The following is a 19,208-nucleotide window of genomic DNA, read 5'->3' on the forward strand; positions in this document are numbered from 1 at the left end:
ACTCGCCTTTACCTGGCATAAAACGCCATGAGCTTGGAATGCCCAGTAAACATACACACCCCGACCCCTTTCCCATTCCAAATACACAAGAAAATAACGGCATGATCATAACATACAATGAAAGCAAAAATTAAGCAGAGCTTATAATTAAATTTCAGTTCTCATGAATAATAGTCAATTTTAGTTAGTTCTAGGCAACTCCCCGCGGAATGCCGTTCCTACCCAACCACTACACTGGCCACGGGCAATTCTGACTCCCCCTTGGTTAATACAATACCAATGCGTCGCTTACCGCACAATTTACCAATGATGCCCACACACCTGGGTTACATACCCGAGTGGTGACATCACGGTCTGCCCCAAGGGAACGGGCTTCCAGGGATACTTTCCCTGTGTGAGACCCTCACTGCCACCCTTATGCCTCCCATTTCCGTTAAGCAGCCAGAATACCTCCCGTGCCATGTTATGGTTCGAAAACACACTTGCGCAAGACTTCACAAAAATGGAACACATTCCATTATATCATACTCTTGAATCAATCGTTCATTATCTCATAAAATTTAATGCAATGATCGCAACCCATTACCATCCCATTTGATTTCCCATTTATTAAGTGTGTTATGTTCTCAGTTATAGCAAAGCAGGGTCAGTATAATTATAAATCCAAACTAAACAAGAAGTAATTTATTCATGGTAAAGAAAATTTACAATTTATCACAAATTACATATCAAGACTAAGACATTCAAGAAACATAGAATATAAGAGTTGCAAACCAAATAAGAGCATATTAACACAAATTTCCAGATTTCCAGATTTTGAACCAGTTCGAAAATAATTTTGAAAAAATACTTTTATTGGCCCTAAGTACCTGGCCTCATGTGAGTTTGTAGATAAATAAGTCTAGTTTCAGACTCAATTTACGAAAGTAGGATAGGTATTTTAGATTTTAAGATAATTCAAAATTACCAAGATCTGTCCAGATTCGTTGACCGTTACGCAAATCGGTTTTTCTCTCAAACCCCTTGCTCTCTTGAGCTCAAAAAAATTTTAGTTAAAATATAACACCAAGATTAATATTTTGACATAAAATTGGGCTCAAGATTATTTTTCTGGAATTTTCTAAAAATAGATAAAGTTGACTGTTTTTCTGGTTCTGTGAGTAACAAACTTAGAAAATTTGTTTAGGTTATAAAAACGCATCCTTGGGACCTACAAAAATTACCACATACTCTAGACATACCAAATATTGTACCATGAAGACAGATTTTGATTTTATGGAGTTTTGGTGGGAAAATAAATTCAAGAGAGGGAAAAGATTTGCTGCTGGAAATTTAAGAAAGAAAGTGAAGCATACCATTTCTTGATTAATACACACTTATACAAGAGTGTAGGCCTAGACTACAACATATATATACAAAGAGCATGTATTAGGAGGGGAAAAACAAGTGGTAAGAGAACTTGAGAGAAGAGGTGTTGTATGTTTACCTTTGTTGTACAAGACTAACACAATTCTTCCTTTTCTTCTCCTCTTCTTCTCTCTCACTCTCTCCCTCTCTCTTTTTTTTTCCAAGATCACTCTCTCTCACTCCTCTAGTGGATGGCTGAAAATGTATATAATGAGGGGGGAGAAGTGTGCATATATATATATATATAGAGAGAAAAGATTGGGAAGGTTTCTTGGGGACTAAGTTCCCTAAGTGCAAATTGTCAAAGTTGCAATTATGGCCCTTTTTCCATCACATGGTCAACAACTTGGGCTCCAAGACATATATATATGTATATATATGATATTTGTATGAGATATTTGTATGAGATATTTGTATTTATAAACATAATATAATACAAGTACATTAATTAATAAAATATTACAATTAGGGGTTGGAATGTAATAAAATAAAAGTGTATAGGGACCAAGTCTAAATTTATGAAACCTTGATATATGTTATTAACTACTAAAAAAGTGACTTTTTGCGTCTAGTTTTTTGCGACCCACTATTTAACCGTCGCAAAAAGAAAACATTTTTGGAAATGATCTGCGCCAAAAGCCATATTTTACCCCTATTTTTTATTCCCTTCACTGACCCCCAAACTTGGCCTTATTTTGCCCTTTTGTTACACTCACCTATGCCCTAAGCCCCTTTCACTGTCATTTTCACGACATTGATAAACAGAGAGGTCTCTCTCTAGCTCTCTCGTACTCTCTGTCTCTCTCGCTCTCTTTGCTCGCCATGGTCGTAACTCTAGTGGTATGAATCTCTCTCTCTCTCTCCTTTCTCTCTCTCTATATACATACATATTTGTATATTTATATATGTATATATATTGTGGATTGCAGGTAGAGTTCTTCGTATGCTTGGTATTGACGATCTTAGGTTACATTCCTGGAATAGTTTACGCTCTCTATGCGATGCTCTGTGTTGATCGTGATATGACTCGCACCGATTACCGTCCACTCGCCTAGTCTCTGTGTGTGTGCATGTGTGGAAATCTGTGTGTTTAGCTGTAATCTCATGGTATTATACTCTGGCCCTATGTGTGAAATCAATTTGAATGAGTTTAAACTCTTGCTATTTGATTGAATCGCTTTGATTTAATTCTATTCTTCTCTTATTTATTTCTATTTCAAATACCTGTGTATAGATTTTGGAGTGATTTGAACTCATGATTGATCTAACTCTCTCTCAGCTACGAAGCTTTGGTTCGAATCAATCCTTTTGCTATATTTTCATATATATATATATATATATCTGTGTTCATTCATTGCTGAGTAACTTTGATTTATACCGAGATTCACATATTTTTCTGATCTGCTTTTAATTTTCATCTATATATCTTTACTGTAAGTTTGATAGTCATGATCGGTGATGGATTTCTGTGGTTCTACATGTATAGAAATTGGATTGGCGTGTGCTCTGTTTTAACTTAATCGAAGTTTAATTTATAATTTCTTTTTGTTTGTATCCATGTGATTTTGCAGTGATTTCTCATGGAGTCAAATTGATTTATACCGAGATTCACATATTTTAATGCTTTGGTCATTGCTGAGTAACTTTAATTGCTGAGTAACTTTGACTACCATGCTTGAGGTAAGTTTAATGCTGAGTAACTTTGATTTAATTTCAATATTTTCTAGGATTTGGAACGATGCATTCATGTGCCCCTCGCGATTTCTGTTCTTCGCAATTTCTTCTTATGATCGATGCATTCAATTTCATTTGGAATTCTGTTCTTCGCGATTTCTTCAAAGGTACTCGATTTGTTCTTCGCGGTTTCATTTCATTTAGTTACAATTTACAATAGAGAATGGCTTTGTTCACACTTTCTTCTTCCCTTGGATCATTTCAATTGAAGCCATATTTGTATGCATTTTAACTTGTTGAGATTATATTTCAATGTGCCTTATGTTAGTCCACATTGAGTAGGAACGAGATTATCCTTACTTGGGATGTCACGTACATGGGACATGATCCACCAAAAGCAGAACATAAAGGGAAATGGTGTCTAAAATCTCACAACAGTAATGCACACTCACACTATACGTAAGTTGAGAACCCAGCAAACCATGTACACAACATCTGGCATTCTAAGTTAGAACATTTGACTTAGGCATCTTGCTTTTGCTGAGCGTTCATATTTTCCGGCGGCCATCTCCACCCCCACACATTTATGTAAATTAAATTGTCTAATACTTTTTATCTACAAGTTGTTTTGTATTTCACATGTGGTGGAGCATCAAGATTGACAAGAAAACATCCTCATCCACTATGGAAGACTTCGCAATTGATAGCTGCTGAATGCTTCAGAGCTCTGGTGCAAGGAGCTTTAGATTGGTGAGAATTCTATAGACATGCACACTTGAAAAAACAGTGTGCTTGCTGGTTTATATTTCATATGGTCGAATAGTTGATCATCTAATTGGCTATAGTTCAGGTGATGTGTTTATAAAGCGCATTGTTGCAAAGGAACGGGATTTTGTTGAAGTAAGTTCTCTTCTTCATTTAACTGAAAAATCCCATGTGCTTCATCTTGACATCTAATGTTCAGTAATTCTGTGCCTTAATAGGTACATGATGTTAAGTTAATGGTGAATGGTATTGTGCAAGAAGAGGATTTGATACTGAAAGGTCTCAGTTCACCTTTTTTTTTGTGAATTTTTTTTAATTAGATGTCTGCATCTTGTGCCCATGCCTGTGCTTTTGGCTCATTCATTATTTCATTTTTCTTTGGCAAAAAGGGCAGGCTGTTATTACAGAAAAACATGGTGCACATGGATGCAATGTTGGTGAAGATGGTGGTTTTGCTCCAAACATTTCCAGGCAAGCTTTTTCCTTCACATCGATCTTTATTTTTCTCTGTTCATTTAGTGATCTTGGTCCTCTGCATTTGCAGCTTTAGAGAAGGATTGGATCTAGTAAAGGAAGCCATCAGCAGAACAGGGTATAGTGAGAAAATAAAGATAGCGATTGATGTATCTGCTACTGATTTCTGCATAGGTATTGTTGTATGTTATTGATAATTGTTCTCCAGTAATGGTAAAATTGGAAAATAAAAGAATTCCTTCTACAATAGTATTAATTGAGAATCGTTGTGTAATAATGTAATGTCATTATGTAGGAACTAGTATGAGATGATATTTGAATATAATCTGTATGGCAATAGAGTTTAACAGTGGAATGGAAATAGAAGCTGTTTTCCTCACTCTATTCACATAGGCTGCAATAATTACGTGTACACTTGGGGTCTTTTGGTCTTGTTATGTTATCAGTTTGTATTTTCCTTGCCTATAAAATTGAATTATATTCTCTCTCTTTTTATTTTCCCTTCCTGATTTAGGTACAAAGTATGATTTAGATTATAAAACACCAAATAAGTCAGAGCAAAACTTCAGGTCAGGAGAAGAGATGATTGATTTATACAAAGAACTCTGTGCAGGTATGTATCACTGAATGTTTCTCCTAACATTTCATTTGAACACTTGCTCAATATAAAATATGGCCTTGGTGATAATGCCTCTTTCTTTTTCCATTTTTGAACTTTTTGGGGCTCCTAGAATACCCAATTGTATCAATCGAAGATCCATTTTACAAGGAGGACTGGGAACATGTCAAAATTTTTTCCAATCTTGGAATTTGCCAGGTTTGTCCATATTCCTTGTTAACGAGTATTTTAACTTCTTGTTTATATGAAGCTGTTGTTGTCACACAATTCTGCAATAGAAGTATTTGTGCCATGTCCCACCATTTTGTGGCCTGTAAAGATACTACACCCTTTTAATTGTTCAAATTGTATTTAATAAGCTCCCGAAGTATAAGTTGGAGGTGTAGCTGATTATATTCATTTTATGTAAGCCTAGCTTCAGCCTAATATCGGACCATATTCATATTCAATAGTTCTGTTGGTTCCTGCCCTAGTTCTTTCTTTTTATTGTGTATGCTATTTTCTTTTCATATTTCTTTGTCTTCCTCCAGATTTAATTTAAGAGAAAATTTTCTGTTCCAGGTTGTGGGGGATGATTTATTGATGTCTAATGTGTTTTTAGCTGTAATGTGTTTTTTTCGTCCAAATAAATGGACCAGTTTCCATCAATGAAAAAAAGAAGAAATAATTGGATCATTTGAATCTCTTTCCAATCTTTTGTTTCTTCTTCTATAACTCGTGTTAAAACTTAAATTTTTTCCAGAACTACCATGCATGATTTGGCAGGCAGTGCTATTGCCTTTGTTGTCACTCTCTGATGCTGTACTCTTGCATTTGCTTGTCTTGGTAATTCCTACCTTAGAGAGGCAAACAGATTTAGCATTCAATTTTTAAATTAAGATTATTTGTGTCTAGAATTAAAAAATATATGTATATATATATATATATTTATATCTGTTTGTTAAGTTAAAAATATTTTTCTAACAGTATCTAGCTTTGTTGCTGTTATCATCAAGAATAACTCATGGCTTATAACATAAACATTGTCAGTTGTAAGCTGTAACCAATCCTATGATATTACCTAAAATTGATGGTGCAAAATCGCCAACTGGACTTTGAATTCTGATTGTATTTTTATGAAATTCAGGTGAATCAAATAGGGACTGTGACTGAGGCCATTGAAGTAGTGAAGCTGGCAAAAGATGATCACTGGGGAGTGGTGATCTCTCATAGATGTGGGGAAACTGAAGATTCTTTCATTGCTGACTTGGCTGTTGGCCTTTCAACAGGTCAGATCAAAGCAGGGGCGCCTTGCCGAGGAGAACGGCTAGCAAAGTACAACCAGGTTTACTTCTCTTTCATGCAATTGACTTGATCTCTCTCGCATGCAATTTTCCAACTTGATTCAATTTAAATTTAGGCAATAAAAGGCATGAATTATACAATAAGTAGCTTTTCCCATGCAATTTCAGCTGCTTCTTTTTGTCCCTTGCAGTTTTACCGCTTGAATTATACTAAAATTAGTTGCAGGCTTAGGGTATTAACCTGTGTGGCACCATCAACATAGTGTTGTAGCATAGTTAGCTGTTATGCCAGCAACATTTCCACAAATAAATGTTTACTTCTATAATGCCCATTTGATTAGCGGGCTTCATGCTCTGGGTTTTTTTTCTTTTTCTTTTTTTAATAGATGAATTTAATCTTTCTTGTTTATACCCTCCTTATTGACCTCCATTTACTTTCTACCTAGGACTAGGTGGCAACTTTGTGCAATTAAGCTACCAAAATGACCCTTTCAATCAACTTTGTAATTTTTCCCTCAATCGTTTGTTAAATGTATGTTCATATTAGCTTCTTACATCTTGGCTGATGTGTTGCTATAAAATAATTTAGATGAGCGATAATTGCTCAGTAACAAAACAAAAATACAGATATTAACCCCTAAAAAATAAAAAAAATAAAAATATGAAACCATGTTTATTGAATTTGTCTTAGCAAGCCAGCAGTGTATTATTACAATTGAAAGGTAGGCATGAAACTAATGGCTAAAGTTTATTGCAGTTGCTGCGAATTGAAGAAGAGCTCGGTGATCAAGCAGTCTATGCTGGTGATGACTGGAGGATGACCTGAACAAACTCTCTATGGTTCTTTTGCCCCTCCCGTCTTCTCTTTAATCACTTCCTGGCATATGAAGCCTGTGTGTCTCCTCACATTCAGATACTGGGTCATGATGATGCTTGTGTTGCTCTGCACAATAGCTCTTGTCAGAGTGATTCTTCATATCAACCTAGTAAAGAAGTCTTTCATCTGATTATCTGTAGAACTTCAAATTTGCATTGCAAGAGTCAATTTTTGGTGATAACAGTTGCAATTTTTCTGGTTTGTGTGATTATATTTTGTTTCTTTTTTAAGTACCGGGAATGTATACAATTTTTTGCAAGTTTGAGAGTGTGGAACTGTTGTAGTTGAGATTAAGGATTCTAATGCAATATTCTCTACATGTTTATATTTTTCTCTTTCGAGAGACTTATTGTTTGTTTTGAATGCTTGGATTTGGGCTGTCCCATAATCTCCAAAAGCGAAAGTTCTCATTGTAGGCCTTTTTAAATAATGGAAAATAATGCATGAATGTTGAGATTTTTGCAAATATGTCTTTACGTTTATTGTATATAATATTTGCATATATATATATATATATGATTGTAGGTATTTTTTTTTGTTTTTTTTTTTTTTGCGACGGTAAGATGGTCGCTAATACATTGTAGGCCTTTTTTAAACTCTTTTGCGACGGTAAAATATCAGTCGCTATAAGTAGGTTAAGCGGTCGCAAATAGTTTGCGACTGTTATTTTGCGGTCGCAAAAAGTATTTGCCACCCCCACATTCGCGACCCCCATTTGCCGTCGCATGGGCCGTCGCAAAAAGTCTTTTGCGACTGTTTTTTTATTATTTGCGACGGCTTGTAGCGGTCGCAAAAAGTACTTTTTTTAGTAGTGCTAAGTGCAAATTGTCAAAGTTGCAATTATGGCCCTTTTTCCATCACATGGTCAACAACTTGGGCTCCAAGACATATATATATGTATATATATGATATTTGTATGAGATATTTGTATGAGATATTTGTATTTATAAACATAATATAATACAAGTACATTAATTAATTAAACATAATATAATACCAGTCTATACCCATAATACAATCAAAATAATCAATATTCAAGGGCAATAAATCGACATTCGCTAATCATAAGATCACATGCAAGATAAACATAAGCACATATCATAGAACCCCCAGACGATGTAGACACAGATAGCAAACAGTTCGTAGACTCTAACGATCTAGTTAATTTTTGAGAAAAAACATGTGATACAAATGAATGCGTGGAACCATAATCAATTAGCACATATGCATTCTGAGCACAAATAGAAATTATTCCTGACACCACTAATTCAGTGTTCTATACATCCCTAGGCACCAAGGTGAATACTCTCCCTTGTCTTAACGTTTTATTCCTGTTGTTGCCCTTGGCATTAGTTCTGGTATTTGATCTGGCCACTGAAGCAAACCCAACTGAACTTGCTGCGGGGTGACTGGCATTCCCGGATCCCAGTGGACAATCTTTTATCATATGGTCAACTTTGCCATATCGGTAACAGGCACCAGATACACGATAGCATACTCCACTATGTTTCCTGCCACAATTTGGACAGATTGGTATAGATTTACTACTTTGACCCGAACTACTAGAGGATCCTGTGTTTTGCTTCTTCAAAAATGATCGGCCCTTCTTGAAATTAAACCCAGCCCTCTTGCCTTTCCATTGAGTCAATGGAATTGTAGCTTGTTTCTTTGCCGCTAGAATAGCTTCTGCCATCAGTGCTCTATTAAGGACGTTAATATATGTAGGCAATTACAGCACACCTACTCGGTCATACACTTCCAAGTCTAATCCCCCTTCAAATTTCTGAGGCTTTTGTAATCCATGTCGACCATATAAGGAGCAAATCTGGCCAACTCAGTGAATTTAGCTTCGTACTCGGCTGCAGACATCTTCCCTTGCTTAAGTTTTTGGAATTCAGACACTTTTCGATCTCTGAAGCATTAGGAAAAGTATTTGTCATAAAAGATCTCATTGAAATGTGTCCATGTCATATTCCTATTACTACCTCGAATTAACAGCCACTATTTACGAGCTTCATCTTTTAAGGTGTAGGTGGCCAAAAGAACGTTTTGCATCTCAGTGCAGGGAAAGACCTCGAATAATTTTTCCATTTCAAGCAGCCATGATTCTGCCTTCAACGGCTCAATGCCACCTAAGAAAGTTGGTGCTTTCATTTTCATGAATTTCTGCGTTAGGTTGATAATGTCATTATTATCCAATTCAACTTGGACTGGAGGGGGTGGAGGAGGCATCGGTTGTTGTCTTTGTTGCTGTGCTATTGCTTCAGTTAGAATGATAATCATCTGTTCCTTTCGGCTCATGCGAGCCTCTGAGGATTCACTTGTATCATTACTTCTTGCATTCTCCATTAGTTATAGGTAAACACAACAAAATATAGGGATAATCTTGCTCATTTCCTTCAATTTTATTTTTCCAAATTCAAATTCAGTTTTGACATTTATGAATTAAGATTACCACACACTCACACATGCTGATGAAATGTCCCTAGTTCTTTCCAGGACATCCTATAGCTCTTATAGACTCGTGTATGCGGTTTAACACGTGCTCTGATGCCACTTTGTCACGACCCAAACTCGCCTCTATAGGTTTAGCTTTGTAACCGGCCAGTAGCCCTTGCATTACCGAAGGCCTCTTAACAGAATAACATTTAATTAGGGACTGCGGAAGCAAATATACCAAACATGAATAGTCCATAGAGCCGTGCAAATATACATGGGACAGAAATTTGAAACCTTATATAATATATTCATATATGTGACATCATGATGCATTAGTCTTCATCACATTTGATACAGTTGTAGCCCAAAAAGGAAAATAGCTTTTATACACAAAACAAAAGACTTGTTCGCATTACAAACAAAAATAGAAGGTCTTTACTATTGCCAGTTAAACTTGACTTGATCACACCAGGAACCTCCTCGGAGACACAATGGTTAGCTGACAAAACAGAGGTACCAATCCTCAACTTTGGGTCTGGTCACGAGCCTAGTCACCTACATACATAATATAAATAGTGAACGGAAGCCTAGTGAATAATAACAGAGTAAAGATTTTAATGAATGATGTCCAGAACAGATTTCAAATCTCGTAGCAAATCAGAATGATAATCAGGTTTATAGCAAAAACAGAGTCATAGTCTTGTTCAAACTCAAATCATGTGTGGTACATCCATTAGTATAAACATGTCTCTTTGTTCAAGCATATCAAGTCCCAAAAGGAACCTCCGGTACCGGGTAACATATCTCATACATGAGCCTCCATATTGTTTCTCCTGGGTGAGGGCCTGTGCCACGATATTATCTCCCCAGGGCAAGGGCCTCATGACCATAAGCCACAGTGTTATGTCCCCTAGGCGAGGGCCTTTGCTAAGGACACCACAATTATTTTTCAAGAAACTTGGACAATCATTCATTCATACAAAATATAGTGTTTCAGAAAATTGATCATTTCATATCATCAGAAAATAATTAAAGTTAAACATAACTTTATAGAGTTATTACTCACAGATAATCGGTGGCTCTAAATAAATGAGTAGAGTAGGTAATTCACTTAACTTGAGGCGCGCGACCTACATAACATGACAGATACGTACATTGAAACACACGCTCGAATTGTACATAACTTATTTTATTTGTCCTTAGTGTGTTTCTAGCCGTTATCCTCATTGTAGTGTTTTAATCTTGGCCTAGGAATGCCTAAGATGGAATAAGGATGCAAAAAAATGTACTTCAAAACATTTTTCAAAACTTGTTGAAAAACAGGGTCCTCGCTCGAGCGTGGCTTTCCTCGCTCGAGCGGACATGGAAAATGTAAGGGTCCGCTCGAACGTAACTTCCTTCTCTCGAGCGGTCTGTAAACTTTGACAAAGGTACTGGTTGCTTGATTTTCATGCTCGACCTTCGCTCGAGCGTGACTTTTGTCGCTCGAGCGATTTGCAAAACATATGAACTTTTGAGAGCATACATTTCATGCTCGAGCGGACTTCTGGTCGCTCGAGCGGAAGTGCAAGATCATAGAGTTGCCGCTTGAGCGTAGAATCTGCCACTCGAGCGGAGAGGCAAAATCTAGGATTTCCAGATTGCTCTCCTTGGTTCAAACTCGAATTCAACCTAATCAAAACATAGCTCTTGGCCTCAAAACTTGAGAAAACACTTACAAACTTACAAAACATGAAGAATTAAGGATTATTTTGCAAAATCAAGGCCCAAAAGTAAGTAAATTAGCCAAAGATCAACTTGAAACTTCAAGGACATGATATGAACTTGTCATGCATATATTGACTTGAGTTCTTAGTTTCCAAAACGTAATCAAATGAGGTCTAATGGTGAGAAATGTTATGAATTCTTCAAACTATGCTAGAATTACAACATGCATGTGAGAAAAGCTTTGACAACAACTTTAAAATGCTATGAAACATATATGCATGTATGGAATGACTTAGTTTTCTTCAATTCTAGTTCAATTCCCATATGAATTCACTTATTTCATTTGTATTCATGTACTAAATGACTCAATCCCATGGTTGTAAGGTTGAGCTCTTACCTAGGCTACTCAATTGAGCTTCACTTAATCAAAATCTTGAGTAATTCTCCAAATCTCCTAGCAATGGCCTTCTCTACTTCAAGTTTGGTCCCAAGTTCTTTAATCTCTCACTCTTTCCCACGTTGAGTTCAAAGATGAGGGAATGAGGATGTCAAAAATGTATAGGAAGAGGTAGGAGTGGCTTTATATAGGCTTGGGCATAAGTGTAATTATTTATTAATCAAGTTAATCAAGTAGACATTAAATTATTTTAATTTAATCGTTCCGAACCAAATTTCAATTAAACCTACTATAAAATTCTAAAAATTCTAATTAACACATAAATCAAGTCAATTTCTGCATCGGATGCCAATAAGGCCTTCAATTCGTAATCCGAAACGAAAATATGAACAGATCTTTCTACGTTAAATAGATATAAACACATATAATGCAATATATGTGTAGACGTCCCCGAACGCCCCGGGAGGACGAGGTCTCATTCTGTTCGTTATTGGGCTCACTACAGTTCAGGACTCTCAAATTGTCACGGTTCTTAATCTGAACCAAAGAGTCCAAATCCGGCAAATCGTTTTGAGAAACAGATTTTTGAAAAGAAGTGCCAAACATGGACTGCTTTGCCAGATACAGAGTCGCCACCTAAATATTTTTTAAGGGGGAATTTAGGAAACCCTGACTCGGCGCCAAAGGCCACGTGTCCGTTATCACCAAAGTTGCCTCGGCTCGGAAGCTTGGGTACGATTGGGGAAGGTCAGCTATGAGCACCCCCTCTCGCCCGATCCGAAGATCAGCCTCTACTAACCGTGATATCCGTTTTTGAAAACGTTATGTGTTCTTATCCCGGTTATTAGCCTAGAATTACTATGTTATGCGCACAGCACAAAAGTATAGACTAGATTGCCTAATTTGGGAATAAGCATTGCGTATCCGTTTTTTGGAAAAATGTTTTGGAATTTGCTACTCGCAAGTAGGCTAAAACACGGATTTCAATGAGCTATTCCAACTCAGACAATCCAACCTTCACCCACAGGCATTCAAGCAGTTATATCACATAAGCAGTTATATCACATAAGCAGCTAGCCTCATGGTAATCATGCTATCATGGCAACACTCACACGCATGCAAGGATGCTAAAGCATAAATACTTACATCGTACTCCGTGCCAAAACGAAGAACTCGTTAGCAATCAATGCATGATCCAAGTCCATGTTTAAATGTCTAATGCAACGCATACGGAATGTCACTAGAGTAGGCTCGGCTATTCTATGAATGACATGTGAAAATGCACAATTAGCATGTATCGAAGTTAGATTTGAAATACTAATGCAGTTAGCATGATGCGCCGAGCCCGGTGCATGCAATGCTGATGAATGATGCACATATGCATAGCATAAGGTATGCTAAATTAAACATGACCTATTACTAACCATCAAAGCAGGTAAGTAAAAGGGAGAAAGAAGTGGGGGTTGGAAGACATGCACAAACTCACCCACACTTATTACAAATTCGCCCTTGCTCGGAGGGACCAAAAGAATAATACAATTCGAATAATGAATTAACTATCCTAGCTAATTAATTATTACAGACTAACTAAATTAATTAAACAAATTAATTAACTTAAGAAAGCAAGAAAAAGGGCCTCGGGAAGAGGGCTCAATGCACGCGTGCTCGGGTCTTGCTCGGAAGTCCACTGCCATGCGTAGGCTGCCTCTGCTTTCCCTGCTCTGCCCCTCTGAAAACTGCCAAAGTCTCAGAATTGCTTCCTTGGACATTGGGAGACACCACCGGCTGAGGAGAATGGCCACCGGCAGTAAGATGTGATCATCGGCTGTTGATGAAGCTATCGGCCACGGATTTATGGTCGGTCGGCACTGAACACTACCGGTCGGCCAATAATGTCTGCAGAACCTGCAATTGACAGCAGCAGAGGGCAAGGCACAGCATGGCAATGCATTTCAAGCAATGTATGCACCAACCATATCCCTTATCATGTTTATGACTCAAAGGGACATGATCCTTGGTTCTCGAACCATCAAGCGCGCACTTCAATGCGTGATAGCCCAAGAGACCAAGTTGTGCATTTTTCATTTCAAATGTAATGCAATGCACATAGTCAAACCAAGGGGCTTCTACCTCTATCATGACTCACTTCAAGAGGTGAGGCAATGCATGCACAATGCAATGCAACCTAGGCATGCGAGCTAAGGATGCAACATGGCAATGCAACGTGCACATGCAAGTATGCAAGCAACCATGCGAGGTGAGCATGCGAACAAGCAAAGAGATGGACTTAAACATGATTAGGCAATTCTCAAACAAGCCAAAATCAGTGGCCAAGGTGCTCAAAAATGAAGGACTAATAGGCACACAAACATTCATGCAAATGATCTCCAACACTTCAAGCATTAAAGAGTAATTCTCAAGCACACTCAAGAGGATGCAAACATGGACATATAGCATGCATTAAGCTCTAAAATCATGTTACAAGATGATGCCAAATCAATTTAAACAAGACAAGCAAAACATTCCATAATGGCCCAAGTGCTTAAGACAAGCCAAGGAGGCTTAAACCAAGGTCAAGTCCACCAAACCTCACAAGGCTAAGGGGACTTAAAACAAGTCAAATGCAGACTTAAACAAAGCCAAGGGTGCACTTAGATGACATCTAAGTGGTCTAAAAGTGCAAGCATACTCCGAGGCCTAAACAAGGGGCATAAGGTAACAACCTTTAAACACATTGAAGGAGGATTAAATGCAAGCATATAAGCATACTAAGTGGACTGAAATAACATGGAAAATGGTCCCAACCCACTAAATCAAAGCAAGTAATGCATGCTATACACTCACACCCTTAAGGCCAACAAGCCAAAATGCAAAGGGGCTATACAATGCATGCCAAAGTCGACCCAAACAACTAAGGACAGACCTTAATCATGGCAAAATAAACATGAAAGCTTCACAAAACTAGGCCTAAAGCATGCTTGAAAAAGGGTTAAAACCTAGATGCATGTTAAGGCAACAAAATGGCATTACAAGGCATGTATGCTAAGCAAGCATGGTGTACCAAAACCAACTTAAAACAATGCTATTTCATGGCAAAATAAGCATAAATAACAGCTAAGTCATGGTCAACAAGAGCCTAAGCTAGGTGCTCCCTCAAAAGGCAAAAATGGTCCTTTTCAAGGACAACAAGGAGAGGGGGTGGCCCTCTCCTTCTTGGGACCTCAAGGCACCATCCTTACCACTGAAATCCCTCAAGATTTCAGTGGTGAGGAGGCCCAAACACCAAAGTCCCGGAGCTCACACAAAATAGCACAAAACAAGGGCCAAACAAGGCTTAAGAGGGGTCAAACAACCCCAAAGCTTAAAACACTCTTAACAAACTATTTAGAGGCCTTAAAAACAGAACTTTTATGTATTATATGCAAAGCCAAAAAATAGTTGCAAGATAGGTAAAAGTAGTGTGCAAAAATGGGGTAAAAAGGACTAGTTTCTTACCCTTGAAGTCCTCCTTCACAAATGATGATCTTGTTGCCTCCTTGAGCTCAAATCCAGTCAAGAACACCAAGAACAACCCTCTGGTCCCTCAACAACCAAGAGAAGGTGTAACACTATGTGTTTGTGTGCAATAGTATGGACAAACACACACTAGACACACACAAGAGAGAGATATAGAGATAGGAAATATGCATCAACCCTAACCCTAATCCAGAGCTCCCTCTGAAATTTTTTGTAACCCTAATGCCAAGAAAGGAGCCATCTTCTTATAGGCAACTCCCTCTTGTAAGGCTTCCAAAACAAGCCATCCAAGAGGGAAATCCCTCCATACACGTGTATGGAGGGGAACAGAGTGGGTGCCAGCTATCACAGCTGGCACAAAATATCTACTAAAAGTAGATGAACAATGATCGGCCATTCAAAATTGCCATTTTGGCAAAATAAATGGCCGACCGGCAACAAAGAGTGCCGACCGGCAATATACATTGCCGATGGCATAAAATCACTGGCCGGTGGCCTCAAGCCATGGCCGGTGATGTGTGGGGATGCCTCACAAGGCATTCCCTGCCCCTCCAAGGCAAAACACAAGTGTTTGGTGCAAAACCAGACACAACACGGTCGAGTCAAGAGATCCTGAAGCAAGGCGCGCGACCGAGACCTCCGAGAACTCAAGACGAACACAAACAAGGGTAATCACCAAGTGTTCCAATGGTGACGTCCAAGTCTTGAGGACGGTCAAAAATGGGGTGTCTACAGTATGATGCAAAATTTCATTTTAATTTCTTTTTAGATACAATTAAACTTGGATTAACGCTAACTATGGGTCGGGGTTGTTACAGTCTTCCCCTCTTAAAGAGTTTGGTCCTCTAAACTCGAATTACCTTCGTTTCACAAATACGTTGGGTCCAACGGAAACAAATCCTGATATCTCTTCATCATATCTTCTTCTGTTTCCCATGTAGCATAAGTTCCGCCGTGGTTTTGCCAATCAACCTTCATCTCGGGACATCAACATACCTCAATCTTAGGAGATCGGGTTTTAGACTAGTTATAAAACCAGCTTCAAGCCATCCCAAAGACCTTCTGTCACTGCGGCTTCCGCATCTTCTACCCAAAAGTCGCAGGGAGAGGAATTCAGAGGCTAGAAGAGGAAAAACTGTGAAGATGACACTTATTTTCCGTGTAGTGTTGAGGATGTGAAGGCCTTAGTTAAAGAATGGGTGTCAGACGAGGAACTGAAGTTACCTCGTATTGAAGAGCTTTTGTTGAAGAATGACCGTGAGGGCCCTAATTATTGTTTCTTCCACCGATCATTAGGACATTCTACAGAAAAGTGCCGGACACTTAAGAAGATCTTCAGAAAGAAAGTCAAAGCAGATGAGCTAGAGTTCAAAGAACAAGGGCCCTAGGATATCTTAGAAGACGTGGCTATGATTGCGTATGACGGCCACAACGCAAATAGCTGGTGAAAGCTTTCCAAATGACCTTGTAACTCTAGGGGCAAATGTCAACATTCCGTAGAATAAGTCTATTTATGACATTTACAATTTGCATTTACTACATTGTCCAAGAAGTTTTTTCTTTCTTTCTTAAGTTATGAAAAAATTTATTTCCTTCATATTGTGTATCTCCATTAGAAGTTATTTTTTTTCTATATTATGTATCTTCATTGTGTTATGTTGCTTAAGACAGTTTTCAATTTTTGTTGCCACTTGTAGCTCTCCTTTTTCGCGCCCCCTTTCGGAGAGCTTGAATTGGTCCTATAGTTCGGACTCCTGTCACGGTTCTGAATCTAATCTCACAAAGTGCAATGTGAAACTGATAAACACCAAAGAGTCCAATTCGGCAAATCTTTTTGGAAAATCGATTTTGAATCAAATAATGCCAAAACTGAATTGCTTTTTTAGATTACATAGTCGCCACCTAAATATTTTTTATTTGGGAAATTTAGGAAACCCTGACTCGTGCCAAAGGCCACGTGTCTGTCATCACCAAAGTTGCCTCGGCTTGGGAACTTGGGTACAAGAGGGGAAGGTCCTGAAATGAGCACCCCTGCTCGCCTGATCAAAGATCGGCCTCTACTAATCATGATATGATGTTTTATATACCTCATGTGTTCTTATTCCGGTTATTAGCTAACTTTACTATGTGACGTACATAAGCAAGTATAGACTATGTCGCAAGAATTGGAACAAATTCAATTCATGTTTGTTTTCAAAAATGGTTTGAAGTTGCCACCCTCAAGTGGGCTTAAAACATGATTTTGCCACTTCGTAAAGTGGGCTTAAAACTTACATCCGTTGAATTGTTCCAATGCAAGCAACAAAGCCTTCATCCATAAGCATTCATGCAATTTAGCATTTGAGCACATAGCCTCATGGCAAGCATGCGAAACATGGCAATATGACAATCACACTCATGCAAGTATGCTAAAGCGTGAAAGCTTACAGAGTACTCCAAGCCAAAAAAAAAAAAAAAGTTAGAAAGATGCATGATCTTAACTATACAAGATGCCTAATGCAACACATGCAATAATGCAATTAATAGGCTCGGCTACTAATATGACATATGATTCAATTTGATAACATGCTGTTAAACACGTATTCAAAGAAGTGTATTGAAATGGCATTGCAGTTTGAATGATGTGCCGAGCCTCGGTGCATGCAAAACGAATAAATGGATGCAAACATGCAAGCATAAGGTATGCTAATTGAAAATGTCCCTAATCTAACCATCGAAAGCGGTTAAATAAAAAGGAGAAAGACGCGGGGTTGGAAGACATGCACACACACACGCACACTTATTACAACATTGTGCCCTCGTGAAGGAGGGTCCGAATAAAAGCTAAGCTAATCTAAGCTAAGCTAATCAAACTAATCTAATTAAACTAATTAGACTAATTATTACAAATCAAATGAATAACTAGCAAACTAATTACTAATTATTACAACACTTGAACTAATTAGTAACTAATTAATTAAATTACAAAGCCAATGTACATAAACTAATCATGCGAAATATTTAAACTACACTGCCAAAACTTTGCTTTGGGAAGTGGAGGATGCATGCACTCGGTTTTCGCCCCGAAAAGCCCTCCGGTTTTACACTTGAGAGGCTCTGTTTGCAGGGTTGAGTACACTTCAGAATCTTTCTGCTCCACCTTACCAAAAACTTGCTAAGGATTGCACCAGTGGCCTGTCGGCCATGGGAGGTTGCTGCCGGCCATCTACCGGCCAAAAATGTGCCTTGCCGGCTAAGAGTGAGCCACTGTCGGCCACCAATGAGCCATTACGGCCACTGATGCTCTGAGTCACCACACTGCAATAGAGCACAAACAGAGGAAAATAAAGGGTTTTCTAAGGGTTTATTTGTACTGTACCTCTCCTTATCATCTCAAAACCTCAAAGGAGTGGCATATCAAGCAATTTCATTACATAATGGCCAAAGATCCAAGTTGCACAATTTAAATAAATGCACAAATAAGACTCAAGACTACCACATTATCATGTGTGATCAAAGGCAATGGAGACCAAAGAGATTGGCTCATTTCATCATTTTGAGTATGAAATGCTCCAATCTTCCTTGTGTTTAATATAACGTCCGATTGAACACATGCGATGCAACACAACATGCTTATCTTGCTCAAATTTTACTTATCGCTTTTGTTTACTCATTTTAGTTACCGATCCATTCTTTAACCGGTTAAGTCCAAGGTGAGTGTCCTCTAATGGAAAGAGGGCTTAAACCACAAGTACCTTGAGCATGAAAGAGGTCTCATGCTGTTGGTAATGAACTCTCGAAGGAATTAAACCGTTAGGCCTGAGGGTCTTAATTCCACACTCAAGCCAACAAGAGGCTCAAAGCCACTTTCAAAACAAATGGAAGAGTGAAGAATAAAGGGAGATTGCAGAGATTTCAGTGCTGAAATGACATGCAAAATGATACTACAACATGCAAGCAACTCATGCAAATCATGTTTAAAAGCCAAAAACACCAAACTAGTGAAGATCAATACACTACGGTGTGTAATAAAAAGCTCCAAAGGTACAAGCACTTCAAAACAGTCCTAAA

General features: G+C 38.1%; 1 protein-coding gene across 2 annotated transcripts; it reads left to right on the forward strand.

The window, feature by feature from the left end:
* The first annotated feature begins 1,949 nt into the window (after positions 1-1,949).
* Positions 1,950-7,434, forward strand: LOC145802987 (cytosolic enolase 3-like). 2 transcript variants are annotated; one of them, XM_082896016.1, is made up of 11 exons: positions 1,950-2,247; positions 2,337-2,514; positions 2,979-3,831; positions 3,932-3,981; positions 4,065-4,125; positions 4,241-4,317; positions 4,391-4,494; positions 4,835-4,933; positions 5,052-5,137; positions 6,066-6,263; positions 6,980-7,434. In XM_082896016.1, the coding sequence occupies exons 8-11, from the start codon at positions 4,903-4,905 to the stop codon at positions 7,046-7,048; spliced, it is 384 nt and encodes a 127-aa protein (XP_082752142.1). In that variant the 5' UTR covers positions 1,950-2,247; positions 2,337-2,514; positions 2,979-3,831; positions 3,932-3,981; positions 4,065-4,125; positions 4,241-4,317; positions 4,391-4,494; positions 4,835-4,902; the 3' UTR covers positions 7,049-7,434. The 2 variants fall into 2 exon arrangements, with proteins under 2 accessions (XP_082752142.1, XP_082752143.1); XM_082896017.1 differs by lacking the exons at positions 1,950-2,247; positions 2,337-2,514 and having other exon boundaries at positions 3,710-3,831; positions 3,927-3,981.
* Positions 7,435-19,208: the final 11,774 nt, after the last annotated feature.

The sequence above is a fragment of the Camellia sinensis genome, chromosome 11 (genome assembly GCF_055761805.1).
Source record: "Camellia sinensis isolate YWXY chromosome 11, ASM5576180v1, whole genome shotgun sequence".
In the NCBI taxonomy this organism is placed as follows: Eukaryota; Viridiplantae; Streptophyta; class Magnoliopsida; order Ericales; family Theaceae; genus Camellia; species Camellia sinensis.